Source organism: Nipponia nippon, unplaced genomic scaffold, assembly GCF_047370975.1.
Source record: "Nipponia nippon isolate SJK-2023a ecotype South Korea unplaced genomic scaffold, ASM4737097v1 scaffold_1, whole genome shotgun sequence".
Classification (NCBI taxonomy): Eukaryota; Metazoa; Chordata; class Aves; order Pelecaniformes; family Threskiornithidae; genus Nipponia; species Nipponia nippon.
The window spans coordinates 139,783,764-139,808,215 of record NW_028262290.1 but is presented as its reverse complement, the minus strand read 5'-3'; the positions used below and the strand labels follow the sequence as shown (position 1 = coordinate 139,808,215).

At 39.1% G+C, this 24,452-nt stretch overlaps 1 protein-coding gene across 4 annotated transcripts in view; it reads right to left on the bottom strand.

Moving 5' to 3' along the window:
• The window catches only part of SLC25A13 (solute carrier family 25 member 13), a 102,300-nt gene that overhangs the window by 42,443 nt on the left and 35,405 nt on the right, over nt 1-24,452 (bottom strand). For all 4 annotated transcript variants that reach the window (XM_087758068.1, XM_087758133.1, XM_087757987.1 and 1 more), the window contains 3 exons: nt 9,165-9,304; nt 2,407-2,553; nt 700-838 (listed from right to left, as the gene is read on the bottom strand). In XM_087758068.1, coding sequence (XP_087614194.1) covers nt 700-838; nt 2,407-2,553; nt 9,165-9,304 — 426 coding nt within the window. The remainder of the gene's footprint in view (nt 1-699; nt 839-2,406; nt 2,554-9,164; nt 9,305-24,452) is intronic.

The window sequence follows — 24,452 nt, the reverse complement described above, 5'->3', positions numbered from 1 at the left end:
TGACCCACCACAAAAGTGTTCCTGCCACTATATAAATGGATGTTTTAAATGGTCTATCGTTCATGCACATAAGTACAACTCTTGGGTCTTAAAGCTTAGTGCTATCAGCAGGATTTAGGATATTTGACATACGGTATCAATCAGTTGCGGGTCAGAGGGAAAAAAAGTGAAATAAAAAGCAAACAGAAAAAAAACCCAGGAGTCAAAAGATGTGGAACTTTTCATGCATAGTCCCAGTAGGCCACATTAATGAAACTCTGGCGTTGCACAGGGAATTCTCTATAAAAGTGGTTAGATACAGCAGATAACATCTTGTTCCAAGCTTGTAGATCAGCTTACTGTGCCGCCAATACAAGTTTATGGAATTCTTCAACTACCCTTGAAGGTCACTTTAATAGGCTGCCAATTTGGCAGGAGTCCTAGGAAGTTTTTTAAACTTTTAAATATCTTTACATACTTTCCTCACCCTGCCCCCACTGCCGGTTTACTAGGACCTTTTTCTGATTGAAACAAAATGAAAAACCTGGAGGGTGGACTCCAACAGGAGTGTACAAAACTGAGTGGCGTACCAAGGAATGCTAACGAGGCAGGCTTTTTCCCCCTCCCATTGATTTAAAAGCATACAGATGAGGTCTTTCCTTCCACCCGTCCCAACCAAATGCCCAAGGAAACTTCCAGACTGCAAACATTTCTACCAACCCTTAGTGACTTCCACATCTTTTCTATTTCCAGCCAGAGTACTGTAGATCTTTCTAATGAGCTCCATGTTGTTAAGGAGAGAATTAAATCCATTAAAATAGGAAAAGCTGACCTGATGGGAAGTGGTACCTCCAGCAGCCTAGAGTAGAGACGTAAAAGAAGAACAGAGAAAAGAGACTGTTACAAGGCTAAGAAAAATCTTGAAATAAAGGTTTTCAAACAATGTTATTTTACAAGAGAAACAGTAGCACAGGGTTGCTTTTCTAAAAAAACTGCAAAATAAAGAAACCTATGAAAGATTCTTATGTTACTGAAACTAATCATGACCAGAATGTAAAACTCTCCCCACCCTACAAACCTAAACAAATACATATGCAGGATTATAACAACATAACCAGTAGTAATTTACAAAGTTCAAGTTTCAGTACTGCTTCAGTTGGAAATGTTTCATAAGTTGGCTTATTTCTAGTAACGAGGAAATCTACTTCTACATGTAAAGTATATTACTACACAGAAAATTTCAAGAAAATCAAAACATATTCTGAAAAAGGTCAACTGAAACATTTAAATTCACAGGCATTTCAAGTCATGGAAAACCAGCAGTAAGCTCTCAGGCTTATATCAGGCAGTCAAACAAAATGGGAACAGTAAGGTTCAAACAGTTATTCATTCTCAAATGAGAACTGAGCCTAAATCTTTATTTCAAAGTGGTGTTGGGGTCTGCACACAGAAAAATTATTGGATCAATTCTCTATTTAAAGTATAACATTGGTGATCAAGTAAATTTCTGAAAACAATGCATAAGCTTGCCAAAATTTAACTGACCTTGAAGGAGAATCAAAAATCTTATCTATGTTTTATGAGATAATATATGACCCAGGAAAGCTGATAACAAGGCTGGGGAGAGAACTGAGGAAGAAAGTATCAGATCTCATTGTCAGGCCCTAAGTCTTCTGGCTATGCTTTTTGCTGTATGCTTCTTCCAATATTCTGTCCAGAGTTTGCAGTTCTCATCACTTCACACATCTCCCTGGAATTCTCCCTTGAAAGTCAAAGCAGAACAGATTTCTTTAAACCTCGATATGGCCAGACTTCAGATTACTTGGAAAGTGCTACTGCAAATTCCCAAGATTAGAAACTGTGGTCAAAACCAAACGTACACTTTTTTTTTCTTCAGTGAAATTGCAGAATTGTAATATTTAATTTGGTTTATGCATGTCAAGCTGAAAAAAGTGTATACTCAAGTGTAACGATTATCAGTTAATAGACAGTGAATGTTCTCGGGTGATGTTCCAGTTCATACACTGTTCCAGGCACTGGGAAATTACACTCAGGAGCTTAGAATTGACACTACAAAGCAAGTCCTTTGAAGATGACTTCCTAAGTGGGATGCAATGGCATTTTGACATATTTGACACAGGCTGCTAAGATGGAATGACTGGAAATAGTCAGGGAAACTCTACATTTGTAGGCCATTACTAAGGTCCATCTACCTGCTTTGTCTTTTGTCTCAGGAGATCAGGAACATTGAGGATACATATTCTGCAATAAGGGTTGACTTTCATATGTGTACATAGTAACTGCTGAACTTAAAAGCACGCATCCATAAGCTGAACTACATGCCACTTATAGTGGCAAGGTACATAAAAAAGGAATCCCACATCTATGTTCCACATCTTTCCCAGTTGGGATACAAGAACTACTCACAGCTACTAGACATTCTTCTACAAATGGTGTCAGCATGTGTGGCCGGATAGTGACCATAATGTCCCTGAAGTCCATAGCTGTGACTCTTCCGGCCTGAGCATTGTCTCTCTGCACAAAAGCTTGTTTTGCATGTTCTAACTGTATCTCCTGAAAACATATGGAAAAAAAAAAAAGTTAGATTCAAAATCATTACCTTAATAGTTAGATTTTATATAATGCAGCCCTACAGGATATCTCATACTTAACAAAACACCATTACATGTAATCTAATTTTAATTGGATATTGTATGTGTAACTTTCAGCCTTTTCTATTGGTGGCATATATGGTCTCATCATTGAGCTCAATACCTAGGACAATCATCATGATTTCTCTGCTGTCTGGACATTAGGTCATGAAATTCATTTAACTGAGAAACAGAGAGCACGTATCAACATACCAGTGCAGGTAATCTCCCACTCATGAACCTTAAAGTGTTCCATGATGTGTATTGTCCACTTTATTGCATGTGTCACAGCAGGTCAAAATACTTTCTGTAGAAGCATTTGGTACTCCTTGAACGGGACAATGCAATCATCAGATTTCCACGTAGACACCCACTAATCTTGAAAGTATTCCCTCAAAAAGCATCCTCATTTAAAACAAAGTTATTTGTCTACAAAAGACACCAGCAGTTTAATTTAGAACTCTTTGTATCGTGACTGACTAAAAATCAGTTCTCAATATTTCAGCAGTAGTAACAGGCAGAGATCAATCACAAGCATTATCTGATGCAACCGCCTGATAACCTCATTATGTGATTCAAATGTACCCGTGAGAGAAGAGGGGAGAAAAAAAGGCATTTAATCTCTCAAAATCATATCTTTTCCTACTGTGACCTTCACCCTTTCTTCATAAATTAGTTAGACTACTTTCATATTTTTTTATTTTCCATTCAAAAGGAACAATCCTGCACAGATAGTAACTTGATAATACATATGAACTTTTTGTTCAGTTGTACAGGTTTGTCAAAACCAGAAATAGGTTTGATTTTGGTGATGTAGACAGACTTCCCAATCTATATTTCTTTGCTGAATGGAGGAAAACAAATCATTGCCATGTCCTCCCTTTAAATTTCAAAGCTTAGAAAACCTTCTTCACTGGAAATACAGCGCTTAGTCTGAATACATATTCATAATCAGTTATTCAGAAAATGGAATCAGAGCAAAAGTATGTCAGCAATACTAAGCAAGTAGTCTTGCAGTGAACCATGACTATTCTATGCTTTCCATTATATTTGCAAATATATGCCTTAAAAGTCATACTACGACAAGACTCAGGCTAGTCAAGAATCACCAGCATGATGAACATGGTCTCCTGTAAGCTGATATTTATCTCACAGCAGCATTCAAGGGAATAGAGAGTGAAGGGCAAAAGGCAAGTTCAGCCAGCATAAGACCAGACCTGCCAGAGGCCTGCAGCTGCCATCCTCCTTCTGCTCATGCCACGGCCACCGACGCACGCTGCCACTCAAACCATGCTTGTCTTTTCATTTCAGCCTCCTGACCTACCCAATTTTAGTCCTAATTTCTAATTAAAACACTGTACCCTGACCTGAAAGGTATGATGAAAACCTCCTAATATATCAGGCAGGAAGAGGAAAGGGGGGCGGGGAAGGACTGATGAGTGTTTCAACATTGCATTTCACTCATGGAATTATTCAGAAATTTCTTCTTTTCATGAGAAACGCTTGTGGGGGTTATAATTTGCAGTGTTACAATTTCAGTTCTGTCACGTTTCCTTTACATTACAGCCCCCTATGTGGAGGTGTTACAATTCAGCAATAACATTCACTCTGGCTGGATGCAGCCATGTAAGCTCTTGCTTCACTCCAATTGTGACTTTAATTTCAACAGAAATTTGGAAGCAAACAATTTTGGGAGGTTTACGGTGGGAGGAGCACAAGAACACAAAAAACCTTCGTCAGCTTGAGGCAGGCAGCTACTCGGGAGGCAGAGCGCTCTGAAGAGGAGTTAGGTATAATAACTCTTGTATCCCTAAATACTCACCACCTGGCAGGTGGAAACGTATGAACAAATGAGCAAAAATGTTTTTCATTAAGTGGCAGCATCACCAAAGAAAAAATAAATTGAATTTAGCAGAAGGATTACATGGGCAACTGTGAATGTTGCTTTCTTCTCTTCTCTCAATTTGTTCTAACCACTGAAACTGCTGGCAGTGTTGTGCTAGCAGAATCCAGCACTAAAATGCAGTAAAAAACCTGGACACCACTTGCAGAAGTCCAGTCTGCTACCATCTGCGTACACCCACCAGTGAGTTTGGAGGTATGCATACCATTGGTGGGACCTTGGCTGACAGCGATGTCTCAGCCGCAGAAGCAAAGCGGGGCTCACGTTCCAGAGAGATACGTTAAGTGCATGTTTCTTGTCATCACCCAGCTAATTGCAAAAAGGCTGTACAGCTGAAGTACAAGCCAAAACACCCCATCCTCTCCTTGCTAACATGATTCCTTTCAATCTTCTTGGTACGTGTGGAAGCCACTAGAGAAAAAATTATCCCACTTGGTTAAACACATGGTCAAGGACCATGCTGCCATTTGCCCGTACTCTCATCAGCTAGGAAAGAGCCGCTTAGCTGTAGACAGGCAGCAAGACAAAACTCTGAATAGGATGATGTCAGTCTTCTGGAGCTCCCTATGCGCACCTCCTCCTTAGCTTAGAAACGAAATGGTTTAAGCATACTGCAAATAGATACAGAAGACTCATCCCACCTTCTCAGAAAGGTAGGGTCTTTTTAGGCTACAGTTATTTTGAGATGTGCTATGCATTTTCCAGTTGCACCGAGCAGAAAAAAGCACAGGGACCTTCAGCCATGTGGCATTCCCAAACCAGGACCATGGCAGCGACACAGCATACAAGAACATGCAGACCATTACATGGTAACACACTTAATCTTAAAACTAAATTTCACCTATAAAGTCTGTCACAAAAAAACCCCAGACAGATGTCACTTCTCTAATCACTGTACATTGCATAACAATGTAATAAACTCCTTAAAGTGTTTAACTCAAAAGAAAGGCTATCTATTCCCTCAGTCTCCAAGCCTGAAAGTTGAGACATCTCACAGCATGACTAACTGCATTTCAAAATGAGGCTCAGTAGCTACCAGCAATTTATCAGGGAAATTGTTATGAGATGTTCGTAACATTGCCTAGGCTGTGTATACGCAGCCAATATAAAAAATACTCCCTTAAAAATAAACTGAAAAACAATAGACCAAAGTTGTAGTGTACAGAGATGCTATCTGACTTGCAATAATTTTTATTGTTTCACCTATTTCAGGCCAACATTATTTACCTAGGCAGGTTAAGGTTTAAAGAAATACAATCCCCACTGCTTTGCAATACAAATTACACATCCTAAAGAACCTTCTCTGACTAGACTTCCTGTAAACTTAGATATACTTAGAAAACAAGCTTCTCCCTTGGTGCTGGAAGTCCAGAATACTCCCAGGTAGCATAAGACTTTGTGAAAAATTAATTTGCACATCATGGCAGGCATGCTGACACCAGAATTTTCATGAAATTATTTCCTATCTAGAGATTTTACCTCAGCTTTCACTTACAGCTCATTAAAAGGTTCTTTACTTTCCACTTAGATAGAAATTTATGTTTGGGTTCCATCCCAATGGATTCATCAGATACAGGACAAGCCTTTCCACTGGTGTAGATCCCAGGGTTCAATTATAAAGAGTACTACTTCATCAACTAATATGCTGGGCACAAATAAATTCCCAGACAACGTGGAAATGGATTTACCAGGCCCACATACAAGCATATGTTAAAATTCATCCTGCGGAATAGATTTTACACGCTGACAAAGGGGCCAATGTTGCTCTTTTTGAAGGAGACTTGCCACTTAAGTGATGATGGAACTTGGCCATAACCAAACAGATACAGATGTGACGGATATATAGTGGAGATATATGAGCTAATTTTAAGCTATCAAAATGAGAAGCAGGGTAGTACAACACACCTTGAGCTCTGGGTTGATGCAAATAGATTGTTAACTGTATGAGAGCCAAGCAGTTTGGATGCTATACTTTTGGGCATCTCTGTTACTGTAGACAAAAAAAAGTACTGGCAGGATATAAATATTCAGAATCCCATATAAACTCTTCTTATTTAAAGCCAGAAGAGATTCATCTTGTGCATGGATAACATATACTAACATTATTTTCCATGTACCTTCAGCTTTGCCAGATGAGATGATTAGCCCAAATGCTGCAACAGATAATGAATATGTAACAACTTTATGTGGCATAATAGGACCCAACGTGAATGAATTTGAATCTAGCTGAATTATTTCATTAAAAGTTGCAAATTGCATTGTACTTACAAAGCAGTACCTGAAACGCCTTACAGAACCATCTGGTCCATGTTAAGTGCAATGTAAAGAGCACTGACACATCAGGAATGCAGAAAGGTAATTTGGTATCCACTGTGGTCTCCTGCTGTCTAAGGTCCAAGGTCTAGACATCAAACCAAGGAGACTGACTCATGCACAGGCACGAATGTCAGAAGGAAAGACTGAGTACCAAAGGTTACAGAGCTTAAAGAAAGATTTCTATGCCTGTGAACATTAACTCTCCAATTTGTGTTGAGAGTCATTTCTGTGCTCAAACTTCAGTATCTATAATACAATGCTGCAAGGCAAGAATCAGCAAGGAAACCTCTGGGTTTCAAAGACTTACGGTTCTAGAAAGTGGGTAAATAGATGTACTGAATTACTGTGGCTGACTGAGCATCCTAACAGACTGTACTGATAGCGGACAACTTCAGCAGAGTCTTAGGACAATTAATTTATTTGAAAGTCCTTGCCAACGCTGAGAGCATCTTTATTGGCAGCCTTAGAACTTTTCCTGAATGCATCTCTCCTCTCTAGAGGACACCCAGCATCATCATCCTTATTCTCCATGTTTGTGTTCTTCCTCCCTCTTTCTGTCCTGTATGGATGATCACCAAAAGAGATGCCTGGCTAATAAGGACCACAGACATGTTCCAACACAACCTTTTACTCTGCACTGCACCTAGCTAAGATTCACTTTTGCAGTAGAGACAGTTAAAAAAAAAACACAAGCAAACAAGGCAGGGCAAGACACACCAAAACCAAATACACTTCTCCCCAGAATATGATCACATCCAAGAAAAGTCCTTTTAGACAAGGAAAGACGAACACCCCTCCACAGGATGAGAAAGCCTAGTAGTTAGGACTCATCTCCAAAGTTAGAAAACTCCTGCCTCAGCTCTTGCTTTTCCTAATTCAAAGAAAAAACATGAAAGAACCCAAAGACACAAAGAAAGAACTCAAATCTTCCAAATACCCAGCGATGAGGTTATGGGCTCTTTTAGGCCTGTGGCTCTAACCTCCCTCACCACTCCCTGCCTCCCTCCTCTTTTTGGCAAAAAAGTGTCCCTTTTTTCATTCTGGGTTTTTCTTCAGGTTTTCCTCAGATCTCTAAACAAACAGATGCATGAGGCAAACAGGACTGGTACTCTGTTAAGACTGTGATTTTAATCCACCAAAATCAGGATACATGAACACCAGAACACGTGGCCAGAGACATTTTTTTCCTAATCAAGTAACACATTTGCATTTTTATCTCAAAGAAGTTCTAGTTCACTGTTCTGTCACAAAACTGGTCTATGTTTTAGCTACTTAGGAGTTACAATAGTCAATAGAAAACCTAAGGGAATACGATTTAATCATGTGATACCTGACGTCCTCTTCATACGAAGTTAATTACGCTCTGTTCTACAAAGTCAATTTGAAACATTTGTCTCAATAGCATTATCTTAATTATTCCTCATCAAAATGATACCACCTCCTACTGTGAACTAACATACTTGTGTAAACAAGAAAAAAGAAACCTTGCAGTCTTGAAGCAGGTTCCCATTTTGAAACTCTCTAGTGTAAATACTAATACAGGCATTAAGTATTCAGAAGGAATACAAATAAGAAACTCACGTGTTTTACCACTTCAAGGATCACTTTTCCTACTGAAGACTATTTTTAACAGTACTGCTGAAATACAGATAATCTGTTTATTTTTTTATTAGCACAATATTTTGTTTTCTGTAACAAAGTACCCTAACGTGTAAATAGCCAAGAATTCCTTGCAAAAGAAAGATTGTATTTTATTCTCTATATACCACGTCTCCCTGAGATACTCTAAATTCAAAAACGGTCAAAAGTAAAGAACTGTGTGGAAAGGGCTTGCAGCAAAACATCATCTTTATTGGATGCCAGCACTGAATTAAACACAAATTTGGTAAACATGCTGTTTACAGACAGTACTTTTTCTTAATACTACTCTGGTGACTGGGTCCAAAATGTTCAGTACTGTTATTTAGCATTCTTTGACTCATGTGATTTAAATATACAGGAGATTTTCAGACTTTGAGGTCTAGGTTTTTGATTTCATGTCTCCGTCTACACAATAGTGTAGAAAAGATCACCTTCTGCACACAGGTGCCAAAAACAAAACAAAAGAAAAAAAATAGCTAGCCTGAATCAGGAATTTTACCACAAGCATATCCTCTTTGTCAACACACTATTAAAGTCCAGCACTCTGACTGTAAAAGCCTACAGTCGCTCCATCTTGCAACTTCCTACCAGCATGGTATTTGGCAGGTTTGCAAATACTTTGATTCTTGCATTCTTCTTATTACTTTTGACAAACCGTATTGTATTAGACCCACCAGTAAAAACTGGGTGAACTCCGCATATGTTAGGTGTCTTTTTCTATCCTTTCCAAAATGCAGCTGTACGAACTCTGAATTCCAGTTAAACGGAATGTGCTGATGAATTGTGGTCTGGCCAAAAACTTGCTTAGCATCCTCTGGGAAGAAAAGAAAAATGTTAATTTAATAATAAAATAAAATAACAATAGATACAAGCATATATTTATACAAGTAAAACAAATATGATATTTTCTAACAGGAAAGCAATACTGTTCATATAAATTAAAAACATATTGTAAAGCAAACCTGATCTTTTTCTTGCCCAAAATCATAACAAATGAAAAGTTTTGAACATCCTCACAAATACAATCTCTGAATAATCTCTTTATTTGTGAAGTTTTATACTCACAGCATTTGATTAGAAGAGACTCAACTAGATATTTCAAGTTTCAAAGTCAAGCAAGAAAAGCTTAAAATTAAAAGAAAATTTATAAAAAGATGACTAAACCTGACCAATTTTCAGCATAATCTTTTCAAACTGCTAACAACGAAAGTTTTGTGCCACTATAATTCAGGCTTTTGTATTATTCCCAGAGTTCTCCACATTCAAACAAATCAACTACAAAAATATCAGTATTTCAAGACCCACTTTTCTGCAGTTACCTTACAGGAGCAGTGACATGCAGGGCAGGGGATGGGGGGGACATGGCAGGCAGGAATAAAAACTTATCACCACCTCCAGCACTAAGCAAACTTTAACCCTAGACCTCTGCCACAAGGAGGGGGACAGTGCGACAAGTTTGTTTAATCACACCTAAATGCAAGCTTCATAGTTTAATTCAGTTCAGTACTTGTAACTGGGCAATGGTTTATTACAGGTTTAGCAGACTTTTTGGTAATACATGGCATTTTTGGTGAAGAAACAACTATTTGAAATACAGCAAGTTGTACAATCAGTAATAAGGACCATACATTGCTGCAACTGGACTGTACAAATTTTAACTAATGGAAACAGCAACAAGATCTGAGGAAGTACTTGTCTCACGTGACAGTGCCCACTTCAGCGTGATAGTCTGTCTCAGCCAAAAATATAGGGCAAAGATATCTTCTGAAGACAAGCTCAAGGCCAGAGGTTCCCAGCTGCTATATACCTTCCTAATTGCCATATGACTCCTCCAGCAACTCCAGCCAAGAGCCAGTTCTTGTCTCCTGCTAGTTCCTGCAGGCATGGAGAGCTGGTTCCCAGGAGCCACTCCCTACCCACCAGGCAGGGCCAGGAGCTGGTCTCCTGCTCCCTTCACGCTTTGTGGAAGAAAGACCAGGAGCCCAAACCCAGAGCTCCTGTCTGTCTCTACAAGCAGCAGAGCTGGAAGCCAGTTCCCAAGCATGGCTGGTGCCTGGGGGCGAGGAAATCAGCACAGCTTTGTGCCTGCCTGTGTGCAGAACAAGCTGGGAGCCACCTCGCTGGAGCCAGCCTCTGCCTACCAGGCAGGCCTGGGAGCCGCCTTCCAGCTCACTCCAGTGCCACAAGCAAAGGTGGGAGCCGACTCCTTGGAGCCATGAGGTCCCGTCTCTTGCACAGGTTGAGTTCTGGTTTCTGGTTCAGCCCATGCCAGGAAAATCCCAGGAAGTCAGTGGTGAAAGAACAAGTTGGATTTAACCTACAAACAGAAAGACTGCCCCCAGTTAACCTCAAATTCTTAAAATTCAGAACTTCAAGCCCTAATGTCCTATGAGAATTTTATCCAAGCAACATCAGACAGTGCCCCCAGGACAGCATTGTTCATTCACGTCTTCAAGCTCCATCACAGCCAGCTTGGATCTTGTCTGCCAGCATTCTCCAGGAGCAAAATTCTGCTCTCAGGGCAACAGGAGGGAAAGCCAATCAGTTCAGGGTGAGTCCTGTCCCTCTACTGAATGTCTTTTATTTAGGATGCTTCCTACTGACACAGCTCGAGGCACCTTGCCACATGTCATTGGAGATCACCTCTGTAAAGTTCCTGCTTTCTGCCAGACTTCCTTCCCCACCCGTCAAAGAAGGGAACCAGCATGAAGAAGACAGACTGTGTTGTCCGCAAACAAGAGGAAATGAAGGCTGTCTCCGCCTGGTAGCGACCACTCTGCTCTTCCAGAGGAATGAAGGTATTCCCAGAACAGCTCCAGTACCTGCCTCTTGCACAGAAATCAGATGCTCATCTGCTTCCTCTTTCTGTCCTATTCCATCTCCTGAATTTCCCCAGAGCAAGACACTGCTACTGTTTGGATGAGATTAGGAACAAGTCACTGTTTACCAAAAGCTATGTTTGGCTGGATTCCAGATTTGCCTTTGTCAGAGAAAAAAGGTGCTTTCTTACCTTGCATCAAGTAAGAGATAGGAAAATCTTAGCTAGTATAAAAGCAGTCTCAAATTCCTTTTAATGGGGCCAGGTTCCTCAACAATCTTTACTTCAACTTGTTAACATATGAAAGTTACAGAGTGTCCTCTGATTATGCCACTGTAATTTTAGTTTAATTAGTTATCATACATTAGCTATCTTGAAGGAATAATGCATTTTGCTGCCCCAACTCTGTGCCATGTAAACCCTCCTTAGTTGTGGCCCAAAAGAAAAATTCCAGCTCAAGAAAATCAAACATCACGAAGTGAAAAGAATGGTAATTTCAGACTAAATACAGTGTTTAATTATTGGCATTACAAATGGGAAAGGAACTCAGAGCAATGGAACTTAAAACATCATCAAGCCAGCTAGGAATACAGTAAGGTATATATCCAGGGCATTTGCATTCCCTTGTCTATTTTAGAGATTAAAGGCTACATGCATGCCTCAGAAGTTCATATAAGCACAAATATCCTTCCGAACAGTCCAAGCAGGAGATGTATACTTAAATTTTGCTATGACTTGGAAAACTACCACATTAGTGTAGGTATTTAGTACAATAGCAAGAGAACTCCCTACACTACTTGATCTTTTCAAAATCATACTGTATATTGATGTCAATACATCTCAGCAACTAATATCAGGTGCTTTTCTGACAGGGTGCACGTTGGATTATACTGCACAGGGAGCTGACTGGAAGATTGCCTACTGTGCTTCTACTGATTCCTTGATGGCATGAGACATGGTATCCTGTTTGCTACTGCCTTTCTACACGTACCTTGCACTTCCTTTTTGCAACTGCTTATGGTTCGCAAACTCCTATATACACTCAGCGGACAGCGTTTTCCTCGCTAGTCTCATCACCCATTCTACAACAATGTCACAGACTCAAGTCTTGTCTGTGGTCAGATTGCCCGATTCAGATGTTAAAGACCGTTTGTGCTCCTTAAGTGTTTTAGCCTGTGATTTAACCATAAAAATGTATCCAACTACATAATAGAACTCACTCCAAGTTATTGTTCAGTTCTAACAGTATCATCTCCTAATCATCTAGAGTCCAGTATTAAAATAAAAAATGGACAATTTTAAAATGTAGTTTCGCCTTAAACCTGCAGCTGAAGTTCCATGGCTATCCACAAGTTGCTGAACTAAACACAGTAAAGAGCAGCAATGTCCTTCAGTAGCCAGGAGTTATTTTGTTTGTATAGACTTTTTTTTAAAGGAACCTGTTTCAGAGAGTCACAGAATAATTTGTGATGGAAAGGACATCTGGATGTCATCTGGTACAACCCCCTGTCAAAACAGGTCCAACCAGTTCAGGTTGCTCAGGTCCATGTCCAGTTGAGGTTTCAGTATCTCTAATAATGGAGATTCCACAACCTCTCTGGGCAACTGTGGTTTGATCGTAAAACAATATTTAATCAAAATATTTGGTAAACTGAAGCTTTTAAATGCACATTAAAACAGTTTGTTCTAGTTTTGAAAAGACAAAATGTCAATGCTCCACTGTCTGGAGCTGTAAGAGCACAAAATCTAAAGCTAGCAGAAACCATTTCTGTGTTTGCATTGTTTGAACCAGAGCTGTTGGAAAGCAAAACAAACCACAGGTTGAAGGAGAAGATTTTAAATATTCATTTTTAGAAATCCATGCTGTCAATTTGTTTCAATCTTTAAAAAAAACTAAACTTTGAAATTCAATTTTAAAATAAATTGCAAAGTTCTATAATAAATAATTGTTTTTCCCCGTGCTGCCTCTAAGTAAAGAATAGATACCTTGTCATTAGTTTCTGGTCACTATACAAAAAAGATGTTCTATTTTCTCTCCAAGTGAACTGCCTGCTGGTTTACAGTGGGGGTTTTTTGTCCTTTGGATCCTAGGGACTTTCTTCTCTCCAGTGTACTGGTGTCTATGCTTAAATGCTTACTGTACAGACAAGTATACTGCATTCACATTTCCATGCTGTGATTAAGAATTATAACCAGAAATAAAGAATGCTTTGGAATAACCACAGACCCTCATGACACAACGAAGGCCACTGGATTCCCCAAGTGAAAATTATCTATTTCATAATTTGAAATTTTAAATGGAGCAAACTGAAAGTCATTCCCCCACTATATTTTGCATTTAAGAAAAGAACTCAGAAATTCTCAGCTCCTTCTACGCATTAATCAAGTTTATTGGGAAAATTAGTTGCCCATGCCACCTAGTCACCTGACAGAACAAGCTACTAAAATCTTTACAGGCTACAGCACATAAATAGCTGATGTATTAAATCCGAAATTCTTTCAAACTTATTTGCACAAGTACCTAAGTGTTTCATGCAGTGTCATCGTTCAGTCCAATGCAGTTAATGCTATCTCAATGCATAGCTAGAAAAAATGCCATGATCATCTAAAAAAACCCACTCCCCTTACAAAATAGCTGCAACATTTCTGCAGAAAAGCTGTCACAATTGGCTTTATTTTATATGTTATATGCTATATATATTTTATATATGATGAATGTTATACCTTTACGCACTTAAGCAAATTTGTGCATGGCCTAGAAAATCTGCACCAAAACCTTGGGTCTTGATAAAAAATGAGATTTAGCCTGACAATAATGGTAATAGCAACTTTTGTAAAGAACACAGGCTACCTTCTGCAAATAGGAAAACAAAAGACAAATTTGAAAAGACATGAATTATCATAAGTTAACAAGAGTTCCACATGCACCAATAACCTTTTCAAACCCTTCTGCCAGTAACTGCTTCTATATTCATCATACTTAAGGCCTTGAAGAAGAACATAAAAGCATTATAGCTACAACTTGGATTAAACGAAGCAAAATTAATGCAGAGTGTGGAATAGATATTTTAATATAAAGAGATAAGCTTTTTTAAACCTGAATATGCAAATCCCTGTCATTCTGCTCAGACAAAAGGTGATACCTTTACAAAATCATGTTTTGTTAATGGTTAAGCACTTCCGTTCATGCATTTGCAAACAGTTTCCTTTAAATGGCTGTAATAAAAAAGTGCATTTTTTTCAAAGTCATGTAAAATAAATCCTACACAGAAGAAAAGGAAAAGAAGGAAGTCCAGCTGGTCAAATTAAACTATTAATAAGAGTAGCTGTTTCAGGATTGTGACTAGGAAACCCCAGCACCTTGCCGACTGCCAAGCAAGACCTGACTTAAAGCTCAGTGGAGATGAAAAAAGAATGGTTTCCACAAGCTTTGCAATGGGTCCTCACTGACCATTTGAAACAACTCTACATTTTTCCATAATCTTCATGACCCTGAGTGCAGCACCAGGTTCTGCAACCTCTTCCCCATGCCCCACCCATGAACCTGTGGATCAGGGTCTGTGCAAAGTCCGGAAAAAACAGCTGGGAGAAACATCATCTCAGGTCCTTGGTCCTCCTTGCCTGAGCCACCCCGCAGGGATGCCTGTGCCTGCCCATGCACTTTGGTGACCCCGACCTCCTGACTTGGCTTTGCAGCCTGACCTCGGACCTGCCTCGTCCCTGCGGGCTTGTCTGGCCTTTGCTGGACTCTCAGCTGAGCCTGGTTGCTATCACCAGACCTGCTCTGCTGTCCTTGCTCAGGCTGCGTGGAACTGCAGCCCTTGCTGGGTGGTCACTGCCCATGCCCTGGCCTCTTGGCACCCTCGTTCAGCTGCAGGCTCACCTGCCCGGCAAAGCCACCGGCCCTTGATGCTCCTGGCCACAGAAGAAGTACAATAAACTTGTGCAAAAGTACATGTATACAGAGGCATGCATATATGTATGTCAAAAATACTGAAGTAATAATATTTTGTATTATCTTGTTTTACTGGAATTGTTGGGGTTTATCTAAGGTCTGGGCTGGCTTTTTTTTGTCTGTGTTTTTGTTTTGTTGTTTTTTTATTTACTTTTGTGAACTTCAAATACACAGCTAGTTAATTTCCATCCTTCTATGGTCTGGCACTAGGACTGTTCTACAATGATGACTTTTTATTGTGGAAAACATATGTCCACATCACAACTGCTCAGCTAAGGTGTGGAACGATGGGTAGTCCAAATACTTGGCTGGGTTGCCCATTTATCCCCATTCACCCAGAAGAGGTACAACACTTTGGAAGTACAAGTGCTACAATCACCTTCGTGATCTCCCAGCTGCTTTGTCGAGGAAATGGATTGAAATAGTTTTATAGGGGCTGTGCTGTAAATTAAATAATACATTGGAATAGTTTGATTACTAAGGATTGCAAAGGAAAGGTACTTATCCCTTCAACTTCCCTCAACAAAGCAATAAGAACAGGAAGGACTGTCACAGCCAACTTCCTCCACAGGTTAGAAGCCCTGAAATAATACCTTAATGCTGTATTTTCACTGCCTCTTAATTCCTTGCAAAACATGGACAACCTATTCTGCAATTCTGAATTAAAAAAAAAAAAAAAAAATTAGGTTCTTTCCTTCTTAAAATATTACTAGGAAGGTATCTGGTAGAACACACAAACTGAAGATGGCACAGTAGAAATGGAGCACATAATTTGAACATAATGGGATTATTACACAACTCAGGAAGGGGGGGAGTTGATCTGAAAAAAGATAGCAGCTCAGGTCAGTGCAATTTATCTGCACTCTGTCATGCGGTAGTGCTACTGTTTTAAAACAGATTCATTCAAAAAACTGCAAACCCCTCCATTAGTGCACCCAATCCATTTAGACTAAGATCAGTTTCACATGCACCTGAAAAATATGGCTGCACATATACACTTGCATATAAACACCTAAAACAACCTGAATTGACTTATTTTGATAATTTTGTGTGTGTGCACACATGTGTAAGTGGTAGCTTATTTTTTTATAGGACTAGTTACTCCAAATTCAGAGAAAATCCCCAAAGACAAAATTAAACTCAAATAATAAAAATGGTAATTTTAACCAATTTAGCTATGTTGAGCTAGTCCAGCTGTGGACTAGTGCTGAATTGTAACGGACAAGTAGGGGTTTCTGCTGCTTAACATAAGCCAGTGTTGCTTGTGTGTAACCAAAGCTGTCCTATCAAATTCAAGGCCCCCGTTTCCATGCGGGTAACTGAAATCATCATCTGGACTCATTTCTGTTATCCCTGTCATGGAGATGTTAAAAACGCAGGACTTTCAGAATGCAGGCTGACTCAACACCTTTCTTTATACTGGCAGGGGCTGACTTTGCTGTAGTTGTCCAGGAATACATATTTACTTCAGAATTCACATGATTGTTGCCTACAGCAGTTTAATATACCAACCCAAGTGATAAAAGAAAACTCCTGGCTCCAAGACATTAACCTAAACTTTACACGTTACTCTCCAATACAGACTTGAGAGCTCTATTTCTTTAACAGCTATTTTGCTTAGATAGATGGTATAAAAAAAAAAATCACTTTCTTGCAAAGCATTAACATACATTTTCCCCCACTTAAATACTTCACTTTCAAATGCACCACAAAATGTACTCCCACAACAGTACCGTATTAGTATAAAACTATTTTAGTTCAATTAAAATGTCTAACTATCTACCCCCAAACCTACCTAAACTGTAATTTTCACTTTGAGCACTTCCAACATGTTCTCAGTTTTGTTTTCTTTTATCAGCTTATCAAATCAGGTCCTGCATTCCAAATGTTGGAAAAAAATAGTCATTAACTGCTAGGTAACAGCAGATTTTCCAATTTAGAAAACTAAATGACACACACTGCAAAAGTATGTGTATTTTGCTATCTGAAATTTCATATTAAAATTTGTAATAACAAAACACTTTCCTAGCTCTTAGGGCCTGCTGAAGTTTTCACCTTCTAATCTGTAATTCCAGGACAATTTGAAAAGGGGATGGGAAAAAAATGAAAATAAAAATCAAGCTTAAAGTGGTATACTGCTGCTGCCACAGTTTTAAATATATTCTGGTGTGGAAGCTTCTGGTTCATCCCCAAATGCTGCCTAGTAATCATGTTGGGCTTTTTTTTTTTTTTCCTAAGAGAATATGCAGCTGTATGAAAGATGGCTAACCCTCAGCTTACTGTTAACCAAAGAGTGATCTTGTATAGTTGAAATTTACTCTCAAATTGGCTTTTTCCCACCTTTTCTACCCCTATTTTTTTCTTTTTAAGTAGCATGAAGTAGCAGCAGAAAGCACAACATTTTAGCCATCTGAGCATGTAGTATTCTATTATCCTACCAACTGGAAGTGCTCTCTGTTACCTCTGTCTGTTAAAATTGGAGCCCTTATAGTCAATCGTGCAAATCTACAGTTAGCCTTTCATAAAAAGTGGATTTTTGACCCACTGAACTGGAACAGCTTCTGAGTAGTTCTTCTGATCTCTGACAAGATACCATACAACACATGCATGCCAATCTGATACTGGTGTGCATCTACATTCAGTTGTTCAGAAAACACTGCTCATAAGTCATTAAAAAAGTTTCAAAAATCAGAGCGTTTCTTTTTGTAGTACAAACCAATCATTTAAAGAAGTGCAATAAAGCTCCACATATATCAAAAATAGATGCCTTCACAATGGTTTTCCACCTCCAGGTAACATACTAACATCTGGAACACATCAATGGAAAGCAAAAGGTTATGATATTTGTTGGGATGCCCGCATAAGATGAATTGGTTGACTCGGCACATCTCCAGGCAGAAAAGAGACTGTACTGCGACAGCCCCAAGGGAGTGCCAGCACCCTTAGGGGCAGCCACAGCAGCGCAGAGAAGCAGGATGCTGGAGTCTCCCACTAAACATGACTCCTTCTGTCCAGATGTGAACCACATATGTGTTGTGGTTGGAAGAAGCAACAAAGTCTGTATAGCACCTGTTGGACACAGAGGTGAGATTAAGACCAGGATTGCTAACCAAATGTCTTTCAGATGTTGTAAGTAGACTTTAAAGACGACAAGAACCAAAAAATGCCCCAAAAGCCCCCAGCAAACCACAAAGTCCAGCATGAATCCTAACAAAAAGTTCAGCATGCATTCCCTTTCAAGACAGAGGCACTAGCTACTGAACAAAATCCATTTGGGGGGGATTTTGTTTTGTTTTGTTTTGTTTTTTTATTTCCAACTTCACTGCCCTATCTAAACTTTTCAACAAGGACAGAGCAGCCTTACAGGTTAATTTTACATTAATGAAAACATTACCATGAGAACATCCTTGTGCCTTCATGATTTTTCCCAATCAAAAGATCTATGATAAGCTTCAAGTTTCACCCCTCTGCTGAAAACGTTCTCACTTTTAAAACCTCTTACCTTCCCCCTGCTCCGATTGTTTGTGCTCTTGTCACTTCTAAAAACTATGACCTCACTTCCTCATGATATATCCATACACTGTCTAGTTCAGCTTGGCCCTTACTTTTGACTGAGATATCTGAGCACATCTGTTACCTCTGCTAAACATTGCAAATGTCCCAAAAAGCAGGCTCTTTCCAAGAGTACCATCACTTTCAGCAGTTAAGACTCTGGATCCAAGTTTGTCTGCTTCTTCTGTCCTACTTGGGGAAATAACATGAATTTATACACAGAAAAGGTTTTCAACCTTTTTCAAAGATTCAATCCCTTAAAAATATTTCTACTTAAGCTGCGCATATCCATAATTTCCGTTTACTGGCAACACCCTTACATTTCTTTATTACCTTTCCTGGCCTCCTTAGAAGTGAGGAACAAACTGCCAGAGCCCAAAGACCACAGGTTTGGAAAGCACTAGGCCCTGCAAGGGCATAAAAACTAAATTTACCCCTTTTGCCCTGAAGAAGAATAATAAAAAAATCAGATCACTTCCACCAAGGTAAACAGCATAACCTGGCTAACTAAAATAAAATACTACTTTTATTTTCTCCATATAAGATAGTCGAGGGTTGATGCACATGACATCCGTGGAGAGGCTGATGGTATGGGGTTTTCTCAGACTGGAGAAGGGTGGGCTAAATGAGGACCTCATTTAGGTCTACAGCTACCCAACTGGAGGGTGAAGGTAAGATGGAGATGCACAGTGGAAGGACAAGAGGCAATGGATACAAGCTGGAACATGGGCAATCCCAACTAGGCATCAGGAAATAATTTTTCACTATAACAGTGGTCAAACACTGGAAGATGCTTGCTCACAGAGGCTGCAGAGTCTCCAGTCTCAGAGATATTTAAAACCTTGATTGGATGATGCCCCCAGAGCAACGTGGTCCTGATGGCCCTGCAAGGGTTTAACCAGATGGCTGCCACAGTCCCTTCCAACCTAAACTGTTTGATGATTCTATGATCATTCCTTGGGTTTTGGTAATGAACAAGAGAGATGCTCAGCCTTCAGCATGATGTTTGTCAGTAGGCAACTTTGATTTAAAAAAAAAAAAAAAAAAAAAGACAAAACAAAAGACAAACCAAAACACCAAATTTCAGTTCTGGATGACTTGGAAAACTCACATTGTATTTTCTAGACCAAATGAAACACAACTGTGTAAAAGGATGGATCTTCTCCTAATATTTAAAATGACAGATTTACTTTGTGACTAAACAGTCTTTGTTTTACTTAAGATGCCTTCATGAAAGTCTGACTAGTTACATAACATTTTAGTTCAAAGAAAAAACAAAACAAGAAAAACTTGCCAAGTTGACATATGTCTAGAAATGAAATTCTCTGAAAATAGTATCAAGACGATTTCAAAAATTGTTTCAAAGAAAATAAATATACTAACAAGCCTACCTTACAACCTCTTTTAATTAAAACTGGCCATTACTTGTGCAAAATCCAGTAGAAACAACAAAAAATATCAGAGACTAAACAAATTTTGCATTTGTAATGTTGCCGTTGGGATCATCATATCTAGGCAACTGTCATTTATAAACCAACAAATGTTTCACTCTGTAGGTGTAAGCTAACACATCACTAGCTACAAATGGTTTCTAACCAATTTGAAGAAGCAATGGAAATTTCACTGAGAAATACTGAATATTGCAATTTATCAAGTGATCAAAGCTTACAGCCTCAGCAATTGATTTTGATAGTTCAGATTTAGCTTTTCCTTGCTTTACATGGTATCGAGTGTACCAGGCTGGGCATCACTAAGCTAGGTGTTGTGCAAGAAAAAAAAAAGAATTACAGATCCCATAAGAAGAGCCAAGTCATACCAAGCAATTACAGGGCAAAGCATAAAATAAATAATCCTCTGTAACAAAAGCAAGAGCTAGCTCACACAGTAGGTCTGAACCTACTCCTTTAGTCAGGAAAGCAATTGTGAGACTCCTGTAATAATTCTTTGCATATTGAAAAAGCATCAGAGCGTTATCACAAGAGGAAAAACTCTGAAGCTCATCACAATAGCTGTATAACTATTTAAACCTCTGTTAAGTGCTATGTGCTTTTAGAAAGTTTACAAACAAGCATTCAGGCAATTCAAGTATCAGATAAGCAAACAGAAGTGCTTAGTAAGATGTATCCTTAATTAATGTGCTTATCTAAGAACTGTACTGATATAATTAATAACAGAAGCAGAGACCCACAATAGCTGATGTCTGCATGTAAATAAAGTTTTGTTTTGAGACAAAAGCAGAATACATTGCTCGATTCTGCAGCTGTTATGCTAAACAAGCAACAATTTCGGGTTTGCTTTCCCCATTCCCTTCGCATTTTTTCTGGGCTTGGGGGGTTTTGTTTTGCTTTTTCATTTTTTTTTAAATTAAAGGACTGACTTGTTTTACAGCGTACTCATATTTCTCAAAGCAGCACAGCGTAGCATCCATTTTGAAACAGCTTCAGGTTGAATTACAGGACCTTTAAAAAAAATAAAAAACACAAACCCAGAAAAACACACACTATACCGCAGCTACATTTCATTAAGTACGAGAGCAAGAACTTCTGTCTGGTGGAAATTCTATTTTAAAACAGATCAGAATTAAAATCTTCAAAGCCAGGTTCAACGCCAGTTGGCAGCACAGACTCGGGCAATCACATCTCTTTTTGTGCCTTTCCTTTCCCTGTGATCAAAACCAACATGGACAACACTTATTTTGCCCTTCACTAGGGCTGCGAGAACCAGTAGAAGAAAAGGAAAGTTCCAGTCCCTGGATCTCACCGCTGCGTTATTCACAGCTCAGAACTGTTAGCTCCCATCATTTCATTTATCCATCCGAAATTAGAGATGGAGGTTAAGACGACTTAGTTTTTAAACACTGACATTTTTACCCAACCCTCTCGCCTTTTTTTAAATGCCATCTAGTAAAGAATTTCAAAGGGCTCTGCTTCTTTAATGAGGCATTAAAATACAGTCATACGACAAAAAAAAGCAACTCTACTAAGTCTCTTAAACCCCTGGACTTACATTATCAGCTTTTATGTGCCTGTCAACACTCAACAGTAAGAAGCAATGGTTTGCTCTTTGCCTCGAATTTAAAAGCCAGCTAAACTTCCTCCCACTTTCCTGCTGAGAGCTTTAACTCCTTGCAAACTGTCAAAGCTTTGACACTTCAGCAGCAGATAAATCTACCACATGATGCAACGGCCAGGTGTAGTCTCAGTCAGCCACTGGCCGCTAATTTACTAGTGGCCATTTCATTCACCTCAAAAAGCAATAAACTAGGAATACTTCCCCCCCTCCCAGACACACACTGCTTGCGGATCAGCCCTTTTAAATAGATGCTAGCTCTGTCAAAGAACCAGGTACAGTTAACTTGTAACTTGAAAGAAATGAAACATTTAAAATTGTAGAGATGTCAACATATGGCTAAAATGCAAAGGCATTTCCAACCCAGAAGTTAAAGTAAGAGTGCAGCATTTTTCAAGAAAAGTAAGTGTAAAGTATTAAATACTGGAACTTCTTTACCCAGAGCATTTCTCTAAATATCCACAGCCTGGATGTGGCACTCAGTGTAAAAGCTCATTGAAGCAAAGCCCATTATTAATTTGTTTTACAAAGGTGCCAAGCTAAGTGCACCTGTAGAAGAATAAGATTTGGATGATTTGCTTAGTAGAAAATGTGAAGTTCACAGCTGGGAAGCCCTATATTCTGTTCGGTATAAGCTAAAATATTTATACCATTACCTCAGTATACAGAAAAACGACTGCACAGATAAGCCATGCTGTTTCTTTACAACAATAAAATGAGATACAGACTTATAATGGGATCCTTGAGATACTATACTTAACAGCAGTATAGTGAAAAATGATCCTTTCCCTTTTCTTCTGCTCCTTTCACACTGTAATTCCACAGTATACAAAACCCCTATTTAAGTCTCCTAACCTTGATAAGGACTTGATCCCACTCTCATTCAAGTCAATGGAAAAAGATCTCATAATTAACCTCAAAGACGCATGACTGAGGCACTGAGTGGCAAAGTTACAGGACAGCATTGTAATAATTTATTCGTGAAAATACTAGGGTGGGTTTTTTTCATAATAGGAGAAAAAAAAGCTTTTTTCTTAGGACAGAAAATAGAAAGTAGCTTTGTCTAAAGGTCAACCGTCTCTGCTGAGAATGCACAACACTGAGACAGCGCTCACATCCTCCCCACTCCAGGCGTTTGCTGGGGTGGTAGCCACAAGGTACTATACAGAAGTTACAAATGCATTTATGCTTTCAAAGAGGGAGAGGAAGGAATTAAAAAAAGCTATCTGAGGTTCTGCCAATGTTGGCATGTCTCCTCTTTCAAATACCTTAAATACAGCCTGGCATAGAAGTTTCTCTCATCACTAGAAGGACTTCAATGGACTTCAAATGCCCAACAAATCCCTTGACTCACTGTGTCAAACCCCAAGGGAAGCATTTGCCAGCAGGACAAATACAAACAAGAATGGAAAGAGTTAAAAAGTTAAGTCGGACTGATTCAGCATTCAGATCAAACGACTACAGTTCTTCCTAGATTATTAACGAGCGCTCCAAGCAACCGGGGGCTCTGACGCAGACAAGAACCTGCACATCACAGGCATTCCAGCAACCCTGGTTTGTCTGTGCTGGAACAAAACCTCTGCAAAATATGCGTGCCCTCCTGATTTTAAAGCATGCTGTCTCTCGTTGCTTCTCTGTCCACACACATGCACAAGACTGTTAGGCACAAAATACTTCATTCATCAAGGTTATGATCTGCAGAACTTTTTCCTGAAATTGTTTCCAATCCTTTAGCATCTGTAGTAATTTTTAAAAAGCTGTTCTAACAAGTAATATTGCACACAAAAAGCACATCTTTCACAGCCTCAACAGACAAGCATAATAATGAAAAATGAAAACGGACACAAGAAGAGACAGCCAGTCTTCTCTCACCAGCCACAACTTCAAATACAGATTTTTGGAGGTGGTAGAAGGAATACAATGATGCTTCAAGCAATGGTAACAGGATCTTGTCAGTTCAAATGGAAAGGGAAGGGCTGTTTTAACTGAGTATAAAACATGTGTGGGGAATACCAGCAAAAGACATGTGAACCATACATTTCGGAAAGAGTCAATGTCACCCAACTTTCCTTTTACTTAAAACTCTTTAACAACCACTTAATAAAACTTGAAACATAAAGATAACCGCGTCCAAATGTAGCAGATTAGAAATAGCAATTTTAAACCAGTATAGGTACTTAGGGAAAAAAAATCTCCCATACTTTTTGAAGTGCAAGCTCAATGTCTGAAGTTATTCAAAACTAATTTCTGAATCCCTCTTCCAGACAGAATGGCCCTTATCATTAGGCAGGTGGCAGACAGTCCTGCAGATATCAAAAGCTCTCTCTACGGTATCTAGAAATAAACAGTCCCCATAATCCAGTTTTAAACTGGCCCAAATATTTCTCATGTTGTCAGTGCAAACCAATGCACCTCCAATGCACAGCTGAATTTTCGGGGGGGGCAGGCAGTAATAATGGATTTATTACTGTAAAACCTCACAGACGAAAGTTTTAAGCCTTAAAAGGAAGGCAGCTTGAAATATAGCCAATTTAAACAAAAAACAATTCAGGGTAATTTCAGACTCAG